The 16,723-nt window shown below is 42.2% G+C and overlaps 1 protein-coding gene across 1 annotated transcript; it reads right to left on the reverse strand.

Moving 5' to 3' along the window:
• Positions 1 to 2,688: 2,688 nt before the first annotated feature.
• Positions 2,689 to 5,841, reverse strand: LOC141129221 (claudin-8-like). The gene has a single exon (XM_073617105.1). It carries the CDS (start codon positions 5,634 to 5,636, stop codon positions 4,962 to 4,964), a length of 675 nt encoding a protein of 224 aa, XP_073473206.1. The 5' UTR covers positions 5,637 to 5,841; the 3' UTR covers positions 2,689 to 4,961.
• Positions 5,842 to 16,723: the final 10,882 nt, after the last annotated feature.

The following is a 16,723-nucleotide window of genomic DNA, read 5'->3' on the forward strand; positions in this document are numbered from 1 at the left end:
GTGCTGATCACATGCACTCTACCAAGAAGAAAAAAAAACTCTCTAGCAATACACACCAAACTGAGCACTGTGTCTCCTATGCTCTGTACTATTAGCAGTAGACATGTGCGCTGCCGAAAAGTTTGTTTGTTTTCGTTTCATTCGTGTTTGTTTTTTTTTTTCGGTTTTCGGGTCATTCGTTATGTTCGTAAATTCGAAAATTCGTAAATTAAAAATTTCAAAATTCAAAAATCCGAAAATAAGAAAGAAAATCCGAAAATTCAAAAGACTGAAAATCAGAAAATTTTAAGTAATAACTAAACTATTAAATAACTAACTATTAAATTATAGGTTTTGGAATTTCCTTTCAAATTTGGCTGTTAGTGAACGTAACGAATAGGAATTTATTTGGAGTTACAAATTATTCGAAATAACGAACGTCGCATCTAAACAAATGGAACGGAACTAATCAATAAAAAATAATAATAATAATACATTTTTATTATTATTATTGTTATTTATTATTATTAATTTGTTATGTTCCATTTGTTTAGATACGGCATTCGTTATTTCGGATAATTCGTAACTTCGAAAAAATTTGTATTTGTTACGTTCTCTAACAGCCAAATTTGAAAGGAAATTGCAATACCTATAATTCAGTAATTAGTAATAGTTAAGTTATTATTAGGTAGGTATTTCAGATTTTTTTTTTTTATTATCCTCTATCCAACAGTTGTTTTGTGTTGCCAAGTCCACATATGTATATACATGAATTCATACTGTTATGTATAATTATTTTCATATTTTTATTGATCATGTCATGTACTTTCATTAACTGCTTGTCCCCCGCCCACCGTAAAATGACAGCGGGGCGGTGCAGCTCTCGTTCTGGAACGACATCATATGACGGCGTCCCAGAATGGCCGCTCTCGCGCGACTGCCCCCGATCTCTGTAAAGAGCCACGCCCGCGGTTCTTTAACCATGTGATCGGCTGTGTCAAATCAAATCAAACAAGGAAATGCCGGTAATCGTCTCTCCTCGCCTCACACTGACAGAGTGTGAGGAGAGGAGAGCCGATCAGTGGCATCTTCTCACAGGGGGACATGTAGGAAAGTAATCAGGGCACTGATCATCAGTGCCCTGATTACAATAGTGCAACACAGTGTCACCAATCAGTGCCCACCATTGCCCACTAATGCCAGCTATCAGTGGCAGCAATCAGTTCCCACCACTGCCCACAAGTGCCAGCAATCAGTGCACATTAGCGATGCCAGTCAGTGCTGGCAATCAGTTCCACCTATCAGTGCTGCCCATCAATGCCCATCACTGTTGTGAATCAATGCCCATCAGTAATGCCCATCAATGTCGCCCATAAGTGCCACCCATTAATGCCCATCAGTACCGTCTATCCGTGCCACCTATCAGTGCCCACCAGTCCCGCCTATCAGTGCTCACCAGTGCCGCCTATTAGTGCCCATCAGTGCCACCTAACAGTGCCCATCAGTGCCGCCTATCAGTGCTTATCAGTGCCATCTATCAATGCCCATAAGTGTGGCATATTAGTGCCACCTCATCAGTGCCCATAAGTGCCACCTTATCAATGCCCACCAGTTCAGACTATCAGTGCCTATCAGTGCCGCCTCATCAGCGCACATCAGTGAAGGCGAAAAAGGACTTAGTTACAAAATTTACTGACAGAAAAAAAAGTAAAAAACATCTTTTTTTTCAAAATTTTTGGTCTATTTATTTTATTTTTTTGTAAAAAAATATAAAACCCAAAAGTGATTAAATAACACTAAAAGGAAGCTCTATTTGTGTGAAGAAAATTATACAAAATTTGTGTGGGTACAGTGTAGCACGACCGCGCAATTGTCATTCAAAGTGTGACAACGCTGAAAGCTGAAAAATGGCCTGGGCAGGAAGGGGGTGTAAGTGCCTGGTAGGCAATTGGTTAATTTATGACTAATTTGTCACGTGTGTATCCATATTATGTGTTATTACTCTATACACAATATGCACCTCTGCAATGAATGCATTATATTTAATATGTCAATAAACATGTTCCAGCTTATCTTAACCTAACCTGTCAATCACCTCATTTAAAGTTCCAACTTCCTTCTTGTTTTATACAAATCAGGGATGGAGGCACTTATTGTGCTTCATGTAAAGTCCCAAAATTCCCCATTTTTTTTCAATTTCTTTTCTGCTTTTTAGTTCCATAGACTTCAATGGATCAAAAGCGTGTATTGAAAAACACAAACTGCAACGTGCGTAGGTGTGAATCAGGCCTAAATCAATGGGAAGGGAAGTTATGGCTATACAATTGTTTGTGGGTTCGATCATTTTGATTAGCACATTGACCAGATAAAAAAAAAAAAAAAATTGAAGCATGTGTGATCACCATTAGAGCTTATTCACATGAGCCGAAAAAAAAGCAACAGATAGTTTAGATAGATTAGATAGATTTTACGAGCGTACACACATAAAAGTGTATAAGCGAGTAGAAATTAGAATAGTTAAGGTGCATATTTTACACAGGATCTTGATCTCCCAGCAAGAACCTTTCATGCAGAAAATAATCATATGCCCATGTGAATGAGCCCTTAATCAGGCGCAGGCTGTGGATAGGACACGCTGAAACTTACAATTCTTCAACGGTTTAAGAACATTGCACAACCAGAGAGAACAGCCAATCAGAACAAGGCGAGTGAGTTTTACCAATAATTTTATAATTCATGCCAGACTCAAATCAATAGCATATACATTGTTCCAAACATATTGAACACATAAAATTATTAAAATATACAAAATACAAATAAAACAAGTTTATATAACAAGGTAGTGCATTCAGTGCATATGCAGTGTATCATCCATAGCAACCAACCAGCTTTCACCCTGCAGTTTAGAGTCACTGAAATAACAAAAAATTAATTCTGGTTGGCTGCTATGGGTTACCACGCTTTGCTCTGTCCTACTAAGCAAAGCTCCAACTTTTAGCAATTAAATATATAAACATACATTACTGAAGTGGTGTAATGTCACACTGTAGTGATCTGAGATTTTTTACGGTAAAATCACCATGACCAACAAACAATAAAACAAATACCATCCCAGTGAGAACCTCCTCTTTGGTAATCTGTCTCTGCTCCCTGTATGTCACCCTTGTATGGGTTTATCCATAACTAACTGCAAAGCGTTGTCACCCATAGCAACGAATCGGCTTCACATTAACTGCGGCCAGCTTGGTGAGGGTAAGCGTTCTGATGGGTTGCTGTGGCTAACGGCACTTTGCACATTCTCCTACCGAACAAGCTCAATAAATTCATATTGAACTGAAAGTCCTTTCTTTTATATATCAGGTAGAAAATGTTTCTGTTTATCCATCATTCATTATTTTCTTTATGTGTGGAAAGATTTGCCTTAACACCTAAATCACATGTACTGAAATCAGTGATCATGTTAAGGAACAATAAAACGGTGTAGTAAAAAATACATAATAAAAAATGCAATAAACAGTAACTTAGTACAATAGTTAAAGTATAACTAAATGCAAACCATTTTTTTTTAAAGATTTGGAGTCAGCGTTTCATTGCTGTCTGTGTCCCTGTCAGGGAGATTCACACATTGTGCTGTTCACCAATTCCACCGGGAACAAAAGTGAGGGGAATCCAAAATTCTGAGCTGCCACTAGAACAGGAACAGAGGGGAAATTTTTCCATGGGGACAGTTGTTGCCATGACAACTAAGTTGGAATTTTCCACACATTGGAAATCCTCTCACTTAGGGCCGGTTCACACCAGAATGCCATGCAGGAAAGGCGCGTTCCATGCACCAGGTTCAGAGCGCATTGCCTTTGCAATCTGCTGTGGACGCCAATACATTTACTTAATAGACCAGAAACTGAATAAAATTGATACTGCTCAAATGCCCCAATCTGTTACCCCAGCTGACCGACCACAATGTTTGCAAGTACTGGTTAGGTTGAATACTGGCTCATCAGACACATTGAGAATTACAACAAAGTGACGCGCGTCCGCACACTGCCTCAGCATATAGTAAACTCCTCTTAGTAAAAAATAGCTTCGGCATTGGTCTCCTTCCGATGGAAAAATCCCATCTAACAAGCTATTCCTGGTAGGGGCTTAATGGTGAGGCCTCTACCATTAAGCCCCTACTGGACGAAACATGTTACAAGGGGTTCTCCCAAGATTAGGAGACAAGCTGAAGCCATTTTTCACTAAGAGAAGTTTACCATATGCTGAGGCAGTGTGCGGACGCGCGTCACTTTGTTGGGGTGACAATACATTGCTATCAGCACCCCAAACATAGATCGCAAATGCAGTGCATATGTGGGCACTAGATTGCATGGTACCAGAGTACCATCTGATTTGATGCAGCATGTTTTTCAAAATGAGTGCACATTTTTTGCAATCCAGTGCGATCTGCAGCCCAAAATCTCACTGCAGGAATTGCACAGACACACGGACTGTGTTCATGTGTGATTCTGGTGTGAACTGGCACTTAATGTTGAGTGTACAGAACAGGAAATGAAGAGAATTCTCCCTAATCAGACACAGATGGCTAAAAAAATGTAATATACAAACATTAACAAAAACAAAAAATCTTTAACCCTCCCCTATTCCAAAATGAAAAAAAAAGTTTTGGCTTTGCATATACTTTAAAATAAGTTATCGTCTTCCTTCACCTGCCTGCAAGCGACCTTGGGTTGTTACAGAAAGGAATAAATTCCACCTTAAAAATGTTTACTCTGGACCACTTGTTGCTGTGAACGTCACTTTCCACCTCCTCACGGACTTGAAAGAGTGTCATCAGTGTTGTTTTGAGCATTGTCAACTACAACTGCCTGTAGAAGTTCCTCAAATGGTGTAGTCGTACCGTTCTGCAACTTTTAAATTCCAGAGAGGTTGAAGTTACAAGAGTTACGAATCCGCAGTACGAGACATTTTCATTTTGACATGCATCAGACATACTGACTTTTTGAATACAAACTTGATGTTTTCCTCGCAATTGCTTCACGGGGGGCTCTAGACATGATTTTTGCAGGCAGACTGTAGCTCAATTTTGTCTCCTTTGGGGAGCAAAAGCAACACAGGATGGCCCCCCCTGCGACAAGAGCAAGAGCCGTTGCCCAGCCGAGATAAATGGCGTCCCCCAACTCTCTCTTCTGAGATTGGTTGACCAGAGGGTTGTAGAAGTCTCTGATGATACTATTGGCCGTCCACGATACTGGGACCAGAACGATGATGCCGGAAAGGATGAAGCAGATTCCGGCGATTAAGAGGATAATCCCTTTGGTCTGTTCGTTGTCTTGACCGCAATTAGTGCACTTCATACCAACGAAGGCGACGAGGAAGGACAAAAAGGACAGACAGATCGCAACGCACATCAAGGCTCTTCCCGCTTGCAAGTCCGGAGTCAGGGCAAGCAGAGAGTCGTACTGTTTGCATTGCATCCTTATGTTGATCTGTCTGTAGCAGTTCATCCACAGGCCTTCCCAGAGAGTCTCAAAGACAACAATGTTGTTCCCAATGAAAGCGGTCACCCGCCACTGCGGCATGCCCGTCACAGCACATGTCCCAACCAGGCCAATGCCGCACAGGACCAGTCCGACTATTTGCAAGACACCCTTATCCATCCTGCACTGGGAAATGCTGAGCAACAGATCTCTCCTGCCTTCACAGCAAGCCCAGCTCTCCTTGGAGAATAGAGTTCAGTCTCCGCCACCTGTAACCAAGCAAAATCCAGCAAAGACTGGCTGGAATTTAATGTGCTGCGCACTTTCTAAAATTGAAATACCACCAAGTACAGCAAGAAGACTTGTTTGTCAGGTTCATCCAGTTTATGGACCAATTACATGATAGCACAGAGGGGAGTGTTTAAACCAACAAAGGATTCTTCATTTCAATAACTGTAACCTTTCTCCGAGCTCGTAGCCGCTTCCTTTCTTGCACTACATCATGACACTTGACAGGGCAAACAGGTTCTAGTGAAGAAGGCAGGCTGCGTGCATGCAATTCCTCCACTGCCTCAATACACAGCAAGTATTTCAAGTAGATGGACGTCTTCCAAAAAAACGAAAGCATTCACACTGTGAAAGAGAAAGGGGAGATGGCAAGAAGTGAGAGACAGGTCTCCGTGCCTGAGAAACCACCTTCTTTTGTATTGTTGTGACCTGAATGGACAGACTGAGAAGTTTAAAAGAAAAAAAAAGTGCATGTTAAAAAAAAAAAATTATTATTATTTATTAGCTCTGCACTCTGCATACAGACACATTGCATGATAGATAGAAAGATAGATAGATAGATAGATAGATGGATAGATAGATAGATAGATAGATAGATAGATAGATAGATAGATAGATAGATAGATAGATAGATAGATAGATAGATAGATAGATAGAATTGAATGTCACACAGGGTTCTCATCGATGCAGGTTGAGGGGCTCCAGAATGTCTGTTCTGAGCAGAGAAAATTGTTTTTTTTTAGTTTTCTACAGGATTGATAACTCCTGGATTGGGTTCTGGAGTCCAGAGATTTCAAAGAGTCTTTGAGAGGGATGAAGTGCTTAACACAATGTCCATGTCATAGAATTAAGGAATTATCTGTAGTTTAGGACTCTTTCCCCTGGAGACAAACTGCAGCAGAGGTAGCATATATGTGTGGAGGAAGACACCAGGAGGTCGTCTACCCTGGAGGCTGGATTGGACCAGGCCATCAATCGACAGGTGTTTAGAGCCAGTGGGTCATTAGGGCAGGAGCCTGTGAAGTCCAGGTAGGCAGTTCATGTGTTGAAGAAGTGGCTAAGACAAAGTGGAAAGTCTTGGGACTATGAAGTCTGGGTAGCCAGAAAGCTGGCAATTTTATGTAGCACCCTCTAGTGTGCGAGAAGTGACAGTTTGTAAGAGTAGGTATATTTCCAAGCTTGGCTGGTCTGCGGTCCCTGCCTGCAAAGGGCATCTGCTTTAGGCCTGGCTGAGCCAATGTCAGACCTACCAATTAGTGCTAGCTGGTCCGGGAAGTGCAAGCAAGTGATGTACTGGAGGTGTTGAGGAGAGATAGTATGCAAACAAGTGAAGTGCTGGAGAGAGAGAGAGAGGAGATTGTATATACTGTGGTGTATATAGTTGGTCCCAATTTTGGCTGTCAATTATAATAAGAAGATTGCTGCACACTCTGAGTATATCGGAAAAAAGGGAATTGTCCCCCCAAAAAGGGGTTTTCTAGGCAGCAGGCAATATGGAAAAGGTAACACTAGATTAAAAAGAATAATCTTTATTAAGACATAATTTAAAAAATGACAATAAAGTTAAAACATGAGCTGTGGTACAGGAGATGTTAAAAGTGCATTGGCGCATGAAAAAACTACACACAAAGGTACAAATAATCAAGCGCTTAGATGAATTCCAACGCGTTTCGACCCCATCAGGTCTTCTTCAGAGGATATGTATGCGCTGTAGGAAAGATTGCATGCATGAAAAATACATCAATGCAACTACACATGATTATATATAATAAATAATAGAGAAATATATATATAATATATAATTATAATATAATATAATATAATATAATATAATAGAGAAAAAGAACACTTTATGGCATAGTTACCAATCATGTGTGTGTATAGCCGTTTCTCCTGAACCTGAAGTTCTCAAAGACTCCCACCACCCGGCTCCGGCCAGATTCCCCCTGGCCCGCCAACTGCGTGACTTATGATCGATTACAATTGTGGAATTACCCTATAGTCGGCAAGGGGCGTGTGGGTAAGCAGCACCTGCAACCTAAACATCGAGCAACAGCACTATTAGTGCTTATAAGAAGATACAATTAAAATTATAATTATAAATATGTGTACATAACTGGGTGAAAAATAATGCAAATGTGCAAATGTGAAGGAAAAAACATAAAGTAAAACAGCCAACACTAAAAAGGTTGTGGAGAAAAGATGTGAACGTGAGTGAAATGAATGCAGGGTGCAAGGGGAATGTGAGCATAAGATGAGGAAAAAGGGTGAGAAAAGATTGTGAGTTATTACCTTGAGAATGCAGGGGGTGTAGGCGGTATACCAACAAGGAGGTAAAAATGTTTAAAGTTTCACAAAGGTGAATATTGAGAGCAGGAAACTGTCGAATCAGGAATGAAATTATTAAAAAGTATTTTTATTGCTATCAAACATTAAAGGGATAGGGAGCGTCGGTGCATAAACATAAGTTACCTGTCCCAGAGCTGCTCGTAAGTCAGTGAACCTCCTGCTGGAGAAATGGGGATCAAATAAAAGATCCCCCAGATTGCTACCAGCATTAAGTATCAAAGACTGTACAGTGATTGGTTGCTGAAATAAGTTGCAGGTGCACGCCAGCCACCCCCACGTTACTCACCTAAACAGGGACAGTGCCGACATCCACATGTAACTCACCCGGCGTTCGAAAAGACAAGCTGTCCCGGCGTCGCCGTCATTTCCGCCGCAAATGCGTGGCGTCGTGACATAACACGCACGCGTGCGCGCGCATGGCGCCCGGAGAAATCTGGAATGCCGCTGGCAGGGGAAGCCACGTCCAAGAAGGTCCAGCCATCTAGTGGACATGTAAGGGAAGCGCAGGGCCCTGCGCCTGCCTCCCCCTGCCAGGAAGAAACACAGTGGCAAGGCCAATTGACCCAAAGAGATGGCAAAACCGGGCATCCAGACCGGGACCTAGGCAGAGGGAGGAAGGAGACCACAGAACAAAATAACATATGTGAAAAAGATGTCTTGTTTTCCCCTCACTTTCCTTCCCTTCCCCTCCCCTTTTTTTTTCCCTTCCCCTCCCTCCCTCCTTCCTATTTTTTTCTCACTTGTGAGGGTATTTTCCTTTTCTTTTTCCTCCTTTCTTCCTCTTTTCTTTCCTTTCTCTTCTCCTTTCTACCATTCTATCTCGTGTTTCCTTCATTCATTTTATTTACCTAACAAGTCCTACCACTATACCTTTGATAAATGTCATATCTTTTGGACATATGTCAACCTGATTATTTTCAGCCATTATCTTCATTATTATTGTAGCGCCCACCTACTTAGGTGTGTGCTAAAGTAGGCAGTTAGGATTAATGCTAGGTAAATTGCCAGTGTTTTACCCTGTTGGTGTAAGCTGGTTGGTTGATGTGGTTGGGAGGTTTGTTAGAGTAAAGGAAGGTGTGGCCACCTACACTCTGCCCTGCAAGATTTCCATCACTTTCCAATAAATATTCTGGAAAGTGGGTGGACTGAAAGAGTAGAGTGGCAGGTAATTTTTGGAGACCCCTCTGAACCAATCATTGTTTTGCTTGGGCAGAGACGGGACTGCTATAAAAGCGAAGGTCACATGCTTCCAAGGGATCTGGAACTGAGAAGAAGAAGACAGCATGTAGGGGCTGGTGCAGCTCGGGTGCTCTCCCCTCTGGGGAGGGGAACGTGTCATGTGGAGAGGAGGAATGGAGGAGACATATGGAGGAAGTTGCTACTACTAACAGAAACAAAGACTGGGAGAGGACCCTCTGTGGCAAGCATGGACGGTTGCTCAGGAGTACAAGTGAGTGGAAACCCAGGGAAACAGTGCTTCTAAGAGACTTTAAAGGTGTTAAAGTGCGGGTCTTAGAGGAGGAGGTAGGTACAGATCTTCGGCCTTAGAAAATCAATACCTCGCAAAGAGTGTTGGTGTGCGGGTCAATACAGAAGTCTGTGCAAAGGGAGTTGGGCCTTAAAGAATTAATACCTCGGAGAAATCCAATCAGTCAGCTCAAAGAACTTTATTCAGCATAATGTTCTTTGGGAATACTTGGAAGTGCTGTACGGTCAGGAAGTAGCAACAAACAGGAGGAAGGAAAGCTACATAATACAATTGAAAGCCAGTGCAAGTTAAGAGTTATTTACAGTGGCTCTACATGACACATCGACACAAAGAGCAATATGATCGAATGTAAACAATAAATGGTATAAAGGCTATGGATTTAGTAATCAAAATAAAGAAGAAAGATAGATGGGAGTACAGTGGGACAAATGCTCAATATTCACAAGGACCTATATTCAACACTTTCCCACTAAAGCCCCACTACACACACACACATCAAATTGCAAGGTAATGTGTAATGACACAATGCAATATCTATCCTTGTCTCAAGCGCTCCCCCTAGGTTGTAATTCAATGTCCCAACTTCCTAATAGAACTGTGACGCTTTGTAAGAGATGATGAAAGTTCCTTGTCTTTAGATATCTTCAGCTAGCCCGTGTTTTTAAACGGCAGTATTTGTAATCCAACAGGGAAACAGAGAGAAAGTGAATGGAATAAATGAAGCGCTGATAATTGTAACTGAACATATATGGCACTTGTAACACTTCCTCCTTATCAGTGAGTGTAGTTCAGTACTGACTCTACAGCATAGGGAATAATAGACCCTAGAGTTCAGCTGTGTGCGGCCTGTGAATAGGTAAGATTACTTCTGTGGGACTACAAGTCTCACCAGCAGTCTGTAAATGAGTCACTCATCAAATAGTGTACTTTACTGAAATGAGCAGGTGCCCCCTCACCACAATAGACGCAGAGGCTATGAGGCGCCGTCCAGACTCTCCTCCTGGTGTCTCAGTCTGATAAAAGATGGCGCCGCCACGTTGTACCGCTCCTCCGGATAGCTGAGATGCAGGAAACTTCCAGGTGTCCTGGCACTGCACACAGAGTTGCTTGCTGAGCTGGCAGGGCTGTATTTTGAGGTCCCTCAGAGGCTGGCGGTCCCGCTCCGCACCGTGTAGGACGCAGTCTTTCGGTCACACACAGGCCTCCTGCTGGTTGTTGAATGGCGTCCAGAGAGAGCGAAAGCCAGCCATGCCTGTCCTTTTATCTGCTTACCCAGCAGGCTGTTCTGTGACTTGGCATTGTGGGTATGTGAACTGGGCATTGTGGGTCAGTAGTCCCCAGACTGATTTGACAACATGAGTTACTTCCATATCAAAACTACCAATCCCACAATGCATAACTGTTTGCTTCTAAAATAGAGAAAAGGTCCTGACAAAGTTTTAGTGGTCACTAGAGAGAGCCAAACCCTTAAGAAACAACACATTACTTGGCCTGATAACTTTGGTAACAACCCCTGCGTTACAGATAGATCGATTTCCCTGGGATTGGTAACTCCTGGATTGGGTTCTAGAGTCAGGAGACTTCAAAGAGTCTTGGGAGGGATGAAGCCCTGCTGGTCTCCTGCGAAGCCCTATGTCCATGTCTTACAGGAGAGCTGTAGGTTGAGTGTGTAGGTGGGCATGTCCTTTATAACAAAGGGACTGTCTGCAGTTCAGGGCTCCTTTCCCCTGGAGACTAGCTGATCCAGGAGCAGCGTATATCTGTGGAAGAAAACACCAGGAGGGTGTACCCTGTCCTCATGGAGAGGGGCTGGATTGGACCAGGCCATCACCTGAAATGTGTTTAGAGCCAGTGGGTCATTAGGCAGGAGCCTATGCAGCCCAGGTGAGCATTTCATGTGTCAAAGTGGTGACTAAGACAAAGTGGAAAGTCTAGGTGGTAACAAGCTTTGGGACTATGAAGGTAGGTTAGCCAGGAGGCTGGCAAATTTATATTTTGTGGCTGAAGACTCCTCAAGCGTGACTTTCTGATACAAAAAAGTGAGCCAAGAGTTCTGAAACAGTTTAGGACAAAGGAACACTTGGGAAAAGAAGATTGCTGCACACCCTGAGTATATCGGAAAAAAGGGAATTGTCCCCCCAAAAAAGGGGTTTTCTAGGCAGCAGGCAATATGGAAAAGGTAACACTAGATTAAAAAGAATAATCTTTATTAAGACATAATTTCAAAAATGACAATAAAGTTAAAACATGAGCTGTGGTACAGGAGATGTTAAAAGCGCATTGGTGCATGAAAAAACTACACACAAAGGTACAAATAATCAAGCGCTTGGATGAATCCCGACACGTTTTGACCCCATCAGGTCTTCTTCAGAGGATATGTATGCGCTGTAGGAAAGATTGCATGCATGAAAAATACATCAATGCAACTACACATGATTATATATAATAAATAATAGAGAAATATATATATAATTATAATATAATATAATATAATATAATATAATAGAGAAAAAGAACACTTTATGGCATAGTTACCAATCATGTGTGTATAGCCGTTTCTCCTGAACCTGAAGTTCTCAAAGACTCCCACCACCCGGCTCCGGCCAGATTCCACCTGGCCCGCCAACTGCGTGACTTATGATGGATTACAATTGTGGAATTACCTTATAGTCGGCAAGGGGCGTGTGGGTAAGCAGCACCTGCAACCTAAACATTGAGCAACAGCACTATTAGTGCTAATAAGAATATACAACTAAAATTATAAATATGTGTACATAACTGGGTGAAAAATAATGCAAATGTGCAAATGTGAAGGAAAAATCATAAAGTAAAACAGCCAACACTAAAAAGGTTGTGGAGGAAAGATGTGAACGTGAGTGAAATGAATGCAGGGTGCAAGGGGAATGTGAGCATAAGATGAGGAAAAAGGGTGAGAAAAGATTGTGAGTTATTACCTTGAGAATGCAGGGGGTGTAGGCGGTATACCAACAAGGAGGGAAAAATGTTTAAAGTTACACAAAGGTGAATATTGAGAGCAGGAAACTGTTGAATCAGGAATGAAATTATTAAAAAGTATTTTTATCGCTATCAAACATTAAAGGGATAGGGACCGTTGGTGCATAAACATAAGTTACCTGTCGCAGAGCTGCTCGTAAGTCAGTGAACCTCCTGCTGGAGCAATGGGGATCAAATAAAAGATCCCCCAGATTGCTACCAGCATTAAGTATCAAAGACTGGACAGTGATTGGTTGCTGAAATAAGTTGCAGGTGCACGCCAGCCACCCCCACCTTACTCACCTAAACAGGGACAGTGCCGACATCCACATGTAACTCACCCGGCGTTTGGGAAGACAAGCTGTCCCGGCGTCGCCGCCATTTCCGCCGCAAATGCGTGGCGTCGTGATGTAACACGCACGCGTGCACGCGCACGGGCATGGTCACGGCGCCCGGAGAGATCCGGAATGCCGCTGGCAGGGGAAGCCACGTCCAAGAAGGTCCAGCCATCTAGTGGACATGTAAGGGAAGCGCAGGGCCCTGCGCCTACCTCCCCCTGCCAGGAAGAAACACAGTGGCAAGGCCAATTGACCCAAAGAGGTGGCGAAACCGGGGATCCAGACCGGGACCTAGGCAGAGGGAGGAAGGAGACCACAGAACAAAATAACATATGTGAAAAAGATATCTTGTTTTCCCCTCACTTTCCTTCCCTTCCCCTCCCCCCCCTTTTTTTTTCCCTTCCCCTCCCTCCTTCCTATTTTTTCCTCACTTGTGAGGGTATTTTCCTTTTCTTTTTCCTCCTTTCTTCCTCTTTTCTTTCCTTTCTCTTCTCCTTTCTACCATTCTATCTTGTGTTTCCTTCATTCATTTTATTTACCTAACAAGTCCTACCACTATACCTTTGATAAATGTCATATCTTTTGGACATATGTCAACCTGATTATTTTTAGCCATTATCTTCATTATTATTGTAGCGCCCACCTACTTAGGTGTGTGCTAAAGTAGGCAGTTAGGATTAATGCTAGGTAAATTGCCAGTGTTTTACCCTGTTGGTGTAAGCTGGTTGGTTAATGTGGTTGGGAGGTTTGTTAGAGTAAAGGAAGATGTGGCCACCTACACTCTGCCCTGCAAGATTTCCATCACTTTCCAATAAATATTCTGGAAAGTGGGTGGACTGAAAGAGTAGAGTGGCAGGTAATTTTTGGAGACCCCTCTGAACCAATCATTGTTTTGCTTGGGCAGAGGTGGGACTGCTATAAAAGCGAAGGTCACATGCTTCCAAGGGATCTAGAACTGAGGAGAAGAAGACAGCATGTAGGGCCTGGTGCAGCTCGGGTGCTCTCCCCTCTGCGTGTTACACTGGGAGAGGACCCTCTGTGGCAAGCATGGACGGTTGCTCAGGAGTACAAGTGAGTGGAAACCCAGGGAAACAGTGCTTCTAAGAGACTTTAAAGGTGTTAAAGTGCGGGTCTTGGAGGAGGAGGTACAGCTCTTCGGCCTTAGAAAATCAATACCTCGCAAAGAGCATTGGTGTGCGGGTCAATACAGAAGTCTGTGCAAAGGGAGTCGGGCCTTAAAGAATTAATACCTCGGAGAAATCCAATCAGTCAGCTCAAAGAACTTTATTCAGAGTAATGTTCTTTGGGAATACTTGGAAGTGCTGTACGGTCAGGAAGTAGCAACAAACAGGAGGAAGGAAAGCTGCATAATACAATTGGAAGCCAGTGCAAGTTAAGACTTATTTACAGTGGCTCTACATGTTCTGGACTATGTATTCACAGGATTTGCTTCACTTAATGCCAAATCTGTAAGAGTTATTCAGAGTGACTCTGTAATGCAGTGTCACAATGAGTGCCGGAAAAGAATAAAGTTAAATGCTTAAATGTTCTGGACTGTCTATGAAGGGAAGGGGGTAATGGAACCACACTACAGAAAAGAATGAACTACCAGCAGCTCCTACGGGGGTAGTGCGCTACATTGTTTTTTTATTCACTTTAATCACTAAGTACATAATTCATTTTTATGTTGCTGGTCGTAACAATCAGATACAATAGTTGAAATCTAATTAAAATTAAGATTATAATCATTAAGCCTCTTATTTTCCACCCAGTTATGTACACATATTTCTAATTATAATTTTAGTTGTATCTTCTTATGTTGCTCGATGTTTAGATTGCAGGTGCTGCTTGCCCACACGCCCCTTGCCGATTATAGGGTAATTCGACAATTGTAATCCATCGTAAGTCCCACAGTTGTGCTCGGCCTTCCCTCTTGGGGTGTTGGCGGGCCGGGGGGACTCTGGCCGGAGCCGGGTGGTGGGAGTCTTTGAGAACCTCAGGTTCAGGAGAAATGGCTATACAACTGTGATTGGTAACTATGCCATAAAGTGTTCTTTATCTCTATATTTATTATATATAATCATGTGTAGTTGCATTGATGTATTTTTCATGCATGCAATCTTTCCTACAGCGCATACATATCCTCTGAAGAAGACCCGATGGGGTCGAAACGCGTCAGTATTCATCCAAACGCTTGATTATTTGTACCTTTGTGTGTATATTTGTCATGCGCCAATGCGCTTTTAACATCTCCTGTACCACAGCTTAACTTTATTGTCATTTTTGAAATCATGTCTTAAAAAGATTATTCTTTTTAATCTAGTGTTACTTTTTCATATTGCCTGCTGCCTAGAAAACCCCTTTTTTGGGCGGACAATTCCCTTTTTTCAGAGTTCTGAAACAATTTTTCCTAGCTGGTCTACACTCACTGAAAAGCACTAGACCTGAGCTAGATAGATAGATAGATAGATAGATAGATAGATAGATAGATAGATAGATAGATAGATAGATAGATAGATAGATAGATAGATAGATAGATAGATAGATAGATATAGAGAGATTTCTCTGGGATTGGTAACTTGTGCATTGGGTTCTGGAGTTTGGAGAATCATGGGAGAGATGAAGCCTCGATTTAGATGGGTAACATTTATAATTAATACACATGCCATTTTATAACCCAATGTTATAAAACATTACCTATCAATTTTAATCTAACATTTGTTTTTAATTTAGATGTCTCTATCTTGCAATATGGCAACCTCTCTCAGTCTCTCTCTTTTTTTATATATTATAAAAACTGTAAAAAATCACAGTATATTGTATCCAACAGCAACCAATCACGTGTAATTGAAGACTGATCCAGGCCTTTAATACTGGTGTATATGGTTTTCTGTTGCATCATCATCACTATTATTATATAAGATAGGGAGTTTTGCACATAAACTGACTCACGTTCTCAGCAGGAAAGTCTCCCTTGCAATTACTTATAATTGTTGGCACCTGTGCACCTCAAGCTAGCTAGGTGACTCAATAAGCTAGTATAATGACATTTGGAACAGTGCCAGAGATTTATAGGCTGCCAGCCACAGCATCAGTTAACTCTGGGTCACCTGTGAGATAAGGTCCCTCAACCATATTTATGACTAGGGATAAACTCGATGTTCGCATTGAACATAAGTTTGCCCGTTCGCAGAACAGCGAACATTATGGGGCATTCGTGGGAAATTTGAGCGCTGCGGAACGACCCATAATGCACTGCGAGATCACAGTGCATTGCTGTATGATGATTTGCCAAAGCATGCACCTGACCTGCATGCTTTGGCCAATCACAGTGCGCTCTGCTGAGAGAGCCACAATTGGCCAAAGGCAGGGTGCCTTTGGCTAATCATGGCTCAGGGGGGGACTAAGTCCATGCCCCAACACTGCTTACATAGTGTATAGTGTTGTTGGCGTGGACAGAGAGATACAGGTTATTAAGTTAGTGGCAGTGTATTTGAAATATATATATACATTCAGTCTAATATATATATATATATATATATATATATATATATATATATATATATATATATATATATATGTATATATATATATGCTCTGCATTTAGCTGGCCCTCCTGGCCGACAGGTATGTGTTAGGAGTACTACCGCGTGGTCCTCCGATCAGGAGGCCCACGTTGCTGCAGCGTGTGGGTGGGCCCAGAAGCCTGTCTGGGGCCTACTACAGCGGCAGGGGAATGGTCCTGGGCTGTCTATCCTACAGGAAGAAGCTGGACAACTGAGAAGATCCCAGGGGAGGCCCGTCATTGA

The sequence above is a fragment of the Aquarana catesbeiana genome, linkage group LG02 (assembly GCF_042186555.1).
Source record: "Aquarana catesbeiana isolate 2022-GZ linkage group LG02, ASM4218655v1, whole genome shotgun sequence".
Classification (NCBI taxonomy): domain Eukaryota; kingdom Metazoa; phylum Chordata; class Amphibia; order Anura; family Ranidae; genus Aquarana; species Aquarana catesbeiana.